Source organism: Mustela nigripes, chromosome 2 (genome assembly GCF_022355385.1).
Source record: "Mustela nigripes isolate SB6536 chromosome 2, MUSNIG.SB6536, whole genome shotgun sequence".
NCBI lineage: Eukaryota > Metazoa > Chordata > Mammalia > Carnivora > Mustelidae > Mustela > Mustela nigripes.
The window spans coordinates 9,172,752-9,181,075 of NC_081558.1; the positions used below are offsets into that span (position 1 = coordinate 9,172,752).

At 59.9% G+C, this 8,324-nt stretch overlaps 2 protein-coding genes across 5 annotated transcripts; one reads left to right on the plus strand and one right to left on the minus strand.

The window, feature by feature from the left end:
* Window positions 1–79: 79 nt before the first annotated feature.
* On the minus strand, window positions 80–2,858 carry STX10 (syntaxin 10). Of its 4 annotated transcripts, none has more exons than XM_059387729.1 (8): window positions 2,749–2,858; window positions 2,329–2,498; window positions 2,090–2,184; window positions 1,952–2,014; window positions 965–1,072; window positions 766–868; window positions 544–638; window positions 80–363 (listed from the first exon to the last, which is right to left on the minus strand). In XM_059387729.1, the coding sequence occupies exons 1-7, from the start codon at window positions 2,781–2,783 to the stop codon at window positions 550–552; spliced, it is 663 nt and encodes a 220-aa protein (XP_059243712.1). In that variant the 5' UTR covers window positions 2,784–2,858; the 3' UTR covers window positions 80–363; window positions 544–549. The 4 variants fall into 4 exon arrangements, with proteins under 4 accessions (XP_059243712.1, XP_059243711.1, XP_059243710.1 ...); XM_059387728.1 differs by having other exon boundaries at window positions 762–868; XM_059387727.1 differs by having other exon boundaries at window positions 80–456; window positions 762–868.
* Window positions 2,859–5,637: 2,779 nt separating this feature from the next.
* IER2 (immediate early response 2) lies at window positions 5,638–7,495 on the plus strand. Its single transcript, XM_059389167.1, is given in 2 exon segments — window positions 5,638–6,073; window positions 6,075–7,495. Coding segments are annotated over 2 exon segments (666 nt in total). The 5' UTR covers window positions 5,638–5,821; the 3' UTR covers window positions 6,489–7,495.
* Window positions 7,496–8,324: the final 829 nt, after the last annotated feature.

The window sequence follows — 8,324 nt, forward strand, 5'->3', positions numbered from 1 at the left end:
AGTGTGTGCAAGTGGGGCGTGTAAAACAGGAGTCCCACTTCGTGAGCCACAAATCAAAACACCATAGGATACAAACGTGTATAAAAAAGGCTGGGCTTTTATTTCCAAATTGGCACATGCAGAAGGCACAGGAGCAAATGGCTTTGGGGCACCAGAGTAGAAAGGGGGAGGGGTGTATCGGAGGTTCCCCTACCTGTACCACCTCCTAAGCGCACTTAAAACAGGACCAGTGGCAGGGGCTGTGGCCCTGAGGGTCCCACTGGCTCTGGATGAGAACCCTGGGACAGCTTCCCAGGAAGGAATACCTTCTCCCAGGGTGGGGGCAGGACCTTGCCAGCTCTCCCACCTAGAGGGACCAGCGCCCTCGGGAGGGCCAGGGTCAGAGAGAGAAGAGCAGGATAAGAACCAGAAGAAGCACCCCCAGCAGCACCACAATGGCACACCACTGTCGGCGGTCTGGGGGCAAAAGGGTCAGAGGTTACAGGGGGATGGGGTACCACCCCTGCCACCCCCCAGCCCAGCTGCCTCCCCAAGGGGTCTTACCACTCGTCATGTGGGATACTTTGGCCATCTTCCTGAGGACCCCATCCATCCGGGACTGGGTATGATCCATCTCATGAGCAAAGGCATCCAGCATGCTGTCGAGACCAAGATGGTGTAAATCCCCAAAAGTGCTGGGCACACTGGTGCAGCCAACTGAGGGTTCCCAGCCCCGCCTCCCTCCCACCCCCACCCCCGCCCCAGCAGGATCCTGGCCTCACATGCCCTGCTCATCCAGCTCCTCCCCAACACGGCCAGACATGTGTTTCAGAACCCGGATGCTCCCAGACACCATTTCTAGCTGTTGATCCTGTTGGTCCAAGATCAGCTGCAGATCCGAAGGAATGAGAATTGCTATCAGCAAGGGGTCCTGAGCCGTTTCCAGGCTCTTCCCGCCCAGGGCTCCCCAACCACCCACACAAACCTGCTGTGTGGCCTGCTGCTCCTCAATATAACGGGAGGCAGTTGAGGCCATGCTGGCGTCCAGCAGATCTCTGGATGGCTTCTGGGCAGCTGGCTTGCCCGTCAGCATCTATGGTGGCACAGGGCACAGATTCAGGGAGAGGCAGCCACTCAGAACAGAGCCAGACACAGGTCTGTGGCAAATCTAGATGGTTGTTGGGAAGGTAGTCTTGGCAATGGGATAGCCTGGATTCCCTGACCCACCACTTACTACTAGCAAGGTGACCCCAAGGCCATATCACTTGACCTCCCTGTGCCTCAGTTTCCTCATCTGTAAAATGGGGGAAATTCCTGGGGCTGGAATGAGGATTGACCAAATTATTCCATGGAAAACATTTATCATATAAACAGATGTATTTAAGAATTTAGACCTTAACCCTCCAGGCAGCACACCTGGAAAACATGTGGGCTCTGATACGTGGCTCCAAACTCAGCCCCCCACCCTCCCAGATCCCACAATGGGATGGAGACTGGTGGGTTTCATAACATGCAAAGAATGGCTGCATGACACAGAAGGAAAAAGTGTGCCAACAGAGGCGGCTGGGAGAGTGGCCACAAAAGGCATGAGCAGGCACACTCATGGGGGGAAATGGTATGCAAGCCAACCACAGCGGGGAATTCAGAGGCCAAGTTCTCCCGCTCAGATGCCTGGGTACATACACAGAAAAGTAGGCATACATCCTGGAAACACTAACACACCAAGCAAAAAAAGAGAAAGGAAACAGACATCCAGACCCACACCAGGAGGCAGGAAGGACTCTATACACAGGGCTCAGTTGTACACAACCAGAAAGAGCTAGCAGGTGGACAGCCAGGAGACAAGTGCATGCAGAGAGGATAGACAATGCAAGGGGGACAGGTGAACTAACACAGAAGGGTCAGGATCACTCTCAAAGGGGAGGGTCTCTCTGAGAGGCTCTGGTGAAGATATTGGGTCTGGATGGCTTACCTCTCTATTATTCCTCTCCATGAAGGCTATGGCTGCAGGGCTGACCATATGGTCCTTCATATCCTGGGGAGAGGACTCCATGAGTGAGTAAAGACACCCCAACCTCCCTGCACTCAGGCCACAGGAAACTCTCCTCACCTGGACTGCCTCCCGCATCCGCTCCACGAACACCTTTCTCTCCTGCAGGTCTCCGGCTGGGAGCTTGAACTTTCCTGGGTTGGCTTCCACTATGCGTAAACCCGGAGTCAGGAGTCAAGGCCAAAGCCAGACACAACCCTGTCCCTGCCTCAAGCCCTTAACTCCTCCTAGGAGTCCAGCCGCCCCCGGCCACAGCAATGGGCTCTCCCAGGACGCCCTGCAATGCCCCCCCAGGATATCGATGGTCTCTTCCAGGTCTTCGAGGTCCCACTCGATGCTGCGAAGGCCATTCCGCAGCTCATTGGTCGTCCAGTCCAGCTCTTCGCGGCCGACGGCCGCATCCTCTTGCAGGAGCTCGCACCAGCGGTGGTACAGCCCGCGGGCCGTGTTCACCGCCTTCTGCACCTCACTGCGGGCCGGAACACACACAGCGGTCATGGCTGGGGGCCGGCGATCCTCCCGCCCGCCACTGCGCCCCCGAACCAGTGGGGCGTCTCAGGATACCCTGATACCCTCCTGCATACCCTCCCACTAGAACCCTCTGGCCGGCGCACCCTGACGGCCGTGCCCAGACCGCCTAGCACGCTCTGGCGGGCACGCGGGCACTAGCTAGCACGAGGCCCGAGCACCCTCCTCTCTCCTTCATTGCTGTCACTCACCCTCGGACAACAAAAAATGGGTCTTCGAGAGACATGTCACACCCCCTCCCCCCGCCCGAGGCCGAGCCCCCCCTCCCCTCCCGGCTTTGGTAGCGGGTTCCCTCCCAGTAGTCGGGAACGTGCCACTACCCCCGCCCCCGTCACGTGATCCGTACCACCATCGAGAGCGGGTACGCCAGAGTAGAAAGAGAGGCTTCGGAGGCCCGACGTGCGGAAACTTCCGCCCTTCTCTCGGCCATTTTTATTGTGGGCACAGATGACTTCGCGTTCGCATACCCCGCCGCCACCGGCAATGTCCCAGTTACGTTTGGCTGGCTTGGGGGATCGGAGCTCCTGATCACTCAGTTCGAGACCCAGCCCTTCGGATTGTTGCTGCGCAACCTGTTTCCCTTTGGGGCATTGTGAATAATAACCTTCCTCAAATCAGAGATTATAGCTGGGGAAAGGGATCGTTCGATTCAGAGATCCTCTTCAGAGACTTGCTGAGTCTGCACCTTGATTCTGACCTGGGAGATCTCCCCAGTCTAGGATTGGGAAGGGAAATGATGGTCCTCCCCACTCTCCCGCGGGGATGGAGGTGCGAAGTCTTTTTGGACTCCTCTACTGGGCTCTTCCCTCCTCTTTTTTTTTTCCTACGGAGGAAAGGAGCCTCGAGATCGACCTGGGGCGGAATGGCTGAGTGGGGGCCCCAGAGATGCTCCTGGGGTGTGTGAAGTCTTTCTGGGTGCGAAGATGGCAGTCGCGGGAGGGGGTGTGGTGGTGGTTCTGAGGGTTGTAGGTACAAGGAAGTCCTCTGCGTGTGGGTTCTCCATCTGGGGAGAGGCCAGGAATGCCTGGAGACAGACTCAGAGTTGACCCCTGCGTGACAAAGGCGCTCTGTGTGGGATCTCTGGAAATGCATTTTTTTCAGAGGTGAGCCATCACCTGAGTGGGGTCGTGGTCTGTTTCTGGAGAGATCGGGGCGGGATGTCTTAAGTTCTTGGAGAGTCTGTGTGCCCCTGTGCTTCAGAGTCGCTGCCCAGAGTCTGAGATAGCGCCTGGGCCGGGGATGTCCTTGTGGATTCGCCGAGGTGGTGCAGGGGGAGATGGGGGCGTCCTCAGCAGGTCGCCCTAGTGTAGCAGGATCGTTGAATAGGCACAGTTTTAAGAGCAAATAATTGCTGAGTCCCCATGTGCGGGGGTGGGGGCGACCAGGGGGATGGCGGTGCGTGAGGGTTCTCCAAGGTTGCGTGGTTTGCCCGGGGGCGGGGAGAGCAGGAATACCTGGGAGAGAACCTTGTAGGGAGAAATTTTTGTGGGGTCTCTATGGCGGAACAAAGATGAAGGGATCCTCAGCGAATCGCCCGTTGTGTTGGCAAGGTCTTTGCGGAGGGTCTCAGAGTTGCTGTCAGTGGAAGCCCTTAGGTCTCCCCTAGGTGCCAACGGGGGTTTTCCCGGAGGCGGCCACGCCTTCTTGGCCTAAGGAGCCCGCCAGGCTGGACTCTGGTCCGGAAGCCGGAGACTACAGCCAGTCCTAGCTGCCGGGAGAGGGGGAGGAGGAGGGAAGGGGCGTGCCCGGAGGCCAAGGCACCGCCCCCGCCCGCCCGGAAGGAGGCCGCCACATCTCAGAGTGGAGATCCCGGCCCCTGTCCTTATATGGGCAGCCGGAAGCGGCTCGCGCGCCTGCCTTACGTCATTATATCCAAATTTAGTCGTGGAAGTCTGGCGCTTCCAGTGGCCGGAAGATTCTGCCCGCCCGTCGGCGGCTGGGGGAGGGGCGGGGGGGGGGTAGAGAGAGGAGCCTTTCCTTAAAGGGCCCTTGTCACGAATGAATGGAGCTGTAGGAACAATTTTGCATCTTACTTTGGAGAAACTGGAAATAGGTTTTCTTGGAGGGATAGGGCGTAGCGGAGGGTGGGGCCGATGTTTTCCATCTGTCTGCTCTGTGCGTTGCTCAGTTTACAGCTCCTACCCCAACCTCGCGTCCCGGGGGGCAAAGGCGGATCAGGGCCGTGTAGTCAAGGGGCGCTGCCACGTGTTCTCCCGGCCCGTCCTGTTGCCGGGTCCTTCGTCTTGCGAGTACCCAGCCCAGCCGTGGAGCTCTTGTAGAGGGAAACTGGGGGGTGTTCCGTGTGGAACGCGGGAATGGCAGCGCGGGCTGCGCTGGCGTCTGCAGACATCCGCTGCCCGTGGAGTGGGCAGCTATGCCCTGGGGCCAACAGCACTGCCCGCCGCCTCGCTGCCTACAAGGGGATTGAGGAGGGCTGGCTTACGCTAGAGAGACGCAGGAGCTGGAGACCCCAGTGGTCTATTTGTTCGTTTAGCAAATACTGAACAAGTCACTGTGTCTCGATTGCCCCGCCTGAAGAAATCAGGTATAACAGTACCCTTTGCGGAGTGGAGGTGAGGCATCAATGAGGTGTTTTGTAAAGGAAACCCTTAACAGCGCCTGGCGGGTAGGACTTACTAGTGTTAGCACGGTTATTTATTAAAAAAACATTAATCGAAAAAAAAAACATTAATCGGTTACTGATTCAAAAAAACATTAGACACCTGGTAGATGCTAGGAACTGTGCCCACGGGGGATGTACCGGCTCGAACCCCGGTCTTCCCCGGCGCGAAGGGAAACTTGCCGCCTACAACCAGCTGGGGTTTCAGACGCAAGCACGTGGGTGGACTGTGCCCGGCTTCAGCGGCCCCCGTCTTCGGGGCCTGCGTGCTAGCGCATTGAGGGCCCTGAGCTTTCTCACCCCGAGAGCTCCGCCTGGACTGGGGGACGCTCCTCCTCGCCCCTACTCCCGTCCCTTTTCCCCCATTCGGTAAATCCCACCCTGTCGCTTTAAGGAGCCTCTCGCCGCGGTGCCTTGGGAAGCCCGGATGCGGCTCTCTGATTGGGCGGGGCGTCTCGGTGACTTCACTCCGGGTACAAAAGGGCCCGGGTGGCGGGCGCCGGGGCAGAGCGTCCTAGCAGTGTCACAGCGTGGGTTGGTGTGAGCGGAGGAGCGTGAGCGAGCGCGTTGCCCGGAGTGCACCTGCTACCTGTCCTGCCCAGCCAGGGAGTCCCCGCAGCCGTCGCCCCCGCCGTCGAGCCGCCATGGAAGTGCAGAAGGAGGCGCAGCGCATCATGACTCTGTCGGTGTGGAAGATGTACCATTCCCGCATGCAGCGCGGTGGCCTGCGGCTGCACCGGAGTCTGCAGTTATCGCTGGTCATGCGCAGCGCCCGAGAGCTCTACCTCTCAGCCAAGGTGGAAGCCCACGAGCCCGAGGTGCCCTTGCCGCCTGTCCGCTCCCCTGATCCTCGCCTGCACCAGTCGCGGGAAGCGGAAGCTGTCGCCGAGGCAGCGCCCCCCCGACGGTGAGCAGCCCTCTCCGGAGCCCATGGACACGCGGGAGGCGCCGCTAGCCGAGGAGACCCCGGCCCGCTGTGCCCCACGCCCCGCCAAAGTCAGCCGAAAGCGGCGAAACAGCAGTCTGAGTGACGGCGGGGACGTCGGACTGGTCCCAAGCAAGAAAGCCCGTCTAGAAGAAGAGGGGGAAGGAGCCTCTGCGGAGGTCTCTGATCGCCTGCAGCCACCTCCCGCGCAAGCCGAGGGCGCCTTCCCGAACCTGGCGCGTGTCCTCCAGAGGCGCTTCTCCGGCCTCCTGAACTGCAGCCCCGCCGCCCCCCCGACGGCGCCGCCGGCGTGCGAGGCGAAACCGGCCTGCCGCCCCGCGGACAGCATGCTGAACGTGCTCGTGCGGGCCGTGGTGGCCTTCTGAGGGTCCCTGAGCGGCGCCACCGGAGCCCAGAGCGCGGGCCGAACCGTCGGCCGCAGAGCGCAGATCCGAGGCGAGGTCCATCCCCGGGGGAGTGCCCGCCGAAACCGTGGAGAGGAGCTGCTCCCCCAGGCTGCGGAGAGGCCAGAAGAGGGACTCTGCCCCCGGGGAGCCGTCGCTGCCTGTTTGCAGCGGCGGCGCCGAGGAGCCCGAGCCGGGAGCGCGAGCGCCTTCCGCCGAGACCTGCTGCGCCCACAGGTGCTGTCTTAACGGACTGGGACGTGGACCTTTCCCTCTCTCCTTCTGGGACTGGGAGCAGGGAGGCTTGGTTCTTTAAACTCCTCAGGGTCGGACTTTATTTTTCAGTGGGAGCTGTGCTGCCCTTTCAAGGTTTTTCAATAGTTGGTGTTTGCATTTCCAACCTCAGAAAATAATTCCAGGCAGGCGCTCCCCTTCCCCCACCGAGTGACATACTTGTGCAAGCGGTCATCGTTGCGTCATGGGGCAGATGTGGGGAGCTTCCTGTTGCCTTGCGTGGGTGTGGGGCCTGGGAGGAGGGTCTGGGGTGTGGACCGCCCTGGGGAATGGGAGGAGGGCCTCCTGAGTCACCTCGCCCCGCTTACTGCGGGTTTGTGCCCCGCGCCCCTGAATCTTCGGGTGAATAGCGGCGGGGGGCGGGGGTGCTGATCTAATTTCAGGTTACAGTTTTCTCATCTGTTGTGTTTGAGGTGGGAATATGTTCACTGTCTCAAGCGTGACCATCTCTCAGACACAGACACAACCCAGACGGTCCTGGTCTGAATCACAAAAATCGGTGCGGGTGTTCAGAGCTCTGTAACGCTGAGCTGGGACCAGTTCCTGGTGGGACTGGGCCAGTTTGGGGAGGGGAAGATTCTTGCCAGGGCGTCCTGAGGCCTGTTTACCTTTACTGTGGTGGATTCTGTTTAATTTCATCTATCTGGTCTTCTGCTAGAAACGCCAGATAAAATAAAGACCATTTGAATAAAGTCTGTGCGGCCTGTCTGGTTTTCTTCCCTGGTGGGGGAGGGGCAGGGTTAAGGGGTCAGGAGCTGGCGGCGGCTTGCTGGGGCCCCAGAAACCGGTCTGACCGGCTATCACGTGGGCAGAGTGGGCGGGATGGGGCTGGGCCCCCTTTTCTTTGCCAGAGCGTTTCCGTGCCGGGTGCCCTGGTGTTCCGACTGCCTAAGCTCCCCCATATTTGGGAGTTTCTTCGACATTCTACAACTCCGGGGGGAGGGGTTGCCGAGTTGGGGGGGGGGGGGGGGGCGTGAATATTGCTGGGTTCAGTGCCCCAGGCGAATTGGGAGGGCCACGCCTCCTTCGGAGACTTTGGAAGAATGGCAGATCTAATCCCCACCCTCCCGCCCCGCTTGATCAACTGAATCCTATTTGGCCGGGGCCCCACGGGTTGCGGGGTTGTGAGCTTTGGAGCGCTCTTTACACCCCTGTTGTGATCTCTCTTGGTATAACTGTGTGACTCAGGCTGAAAGGTGAGTTCCCAGCCTCAGTTTTCCTCATCTGTGAAGTGGGCCTTCCCTCGAGGCGGCTGTAGAGTTAGAAATACCCGTGAGAGCCCTAGTTATTTGGTTTGGGTCCAACCCAGCTCCGTTTCAGTCACCCGAGAGCCCAAAACGCTCATAATTCACCCACCGCTGATTTAAGAGAGGGCCTGTAAGGCGTTGCCCCAGGGCGGGTGGCGGGGTGGCTGTTGGGAGGACAAAGGAGCCGCAGGTGCGGACAGTGAGGACCGCGGGAGGCTCCGGGAACGCTGCCGCCCCGCCTCCAGACGGCTGGCTCCGGCGCCGCGAGGCTTCTGCG

Coding starts and splice junctions, on each gene's coding strand:
- STX10 (XM_059387727.1), bottom strand. CDS start 2,783: ATGTCTCTCGAAGACCCATTTTTTGTTGTCCGAGG. Junction 2,185..2,328: donor AGACCTGGAAGAGACCATCG/ATATCCTGGGGG, acceptor CTCCGGGTTTAC/GCATAGTGGAAGCCAACCCA. Junction 639..761: donor GAGCTGGATGAGCAGGGCAT/GTGAGGCCAGGA, acceptor TGGTCTCGACAG/CATGCTGGATGCCTTTGCTC.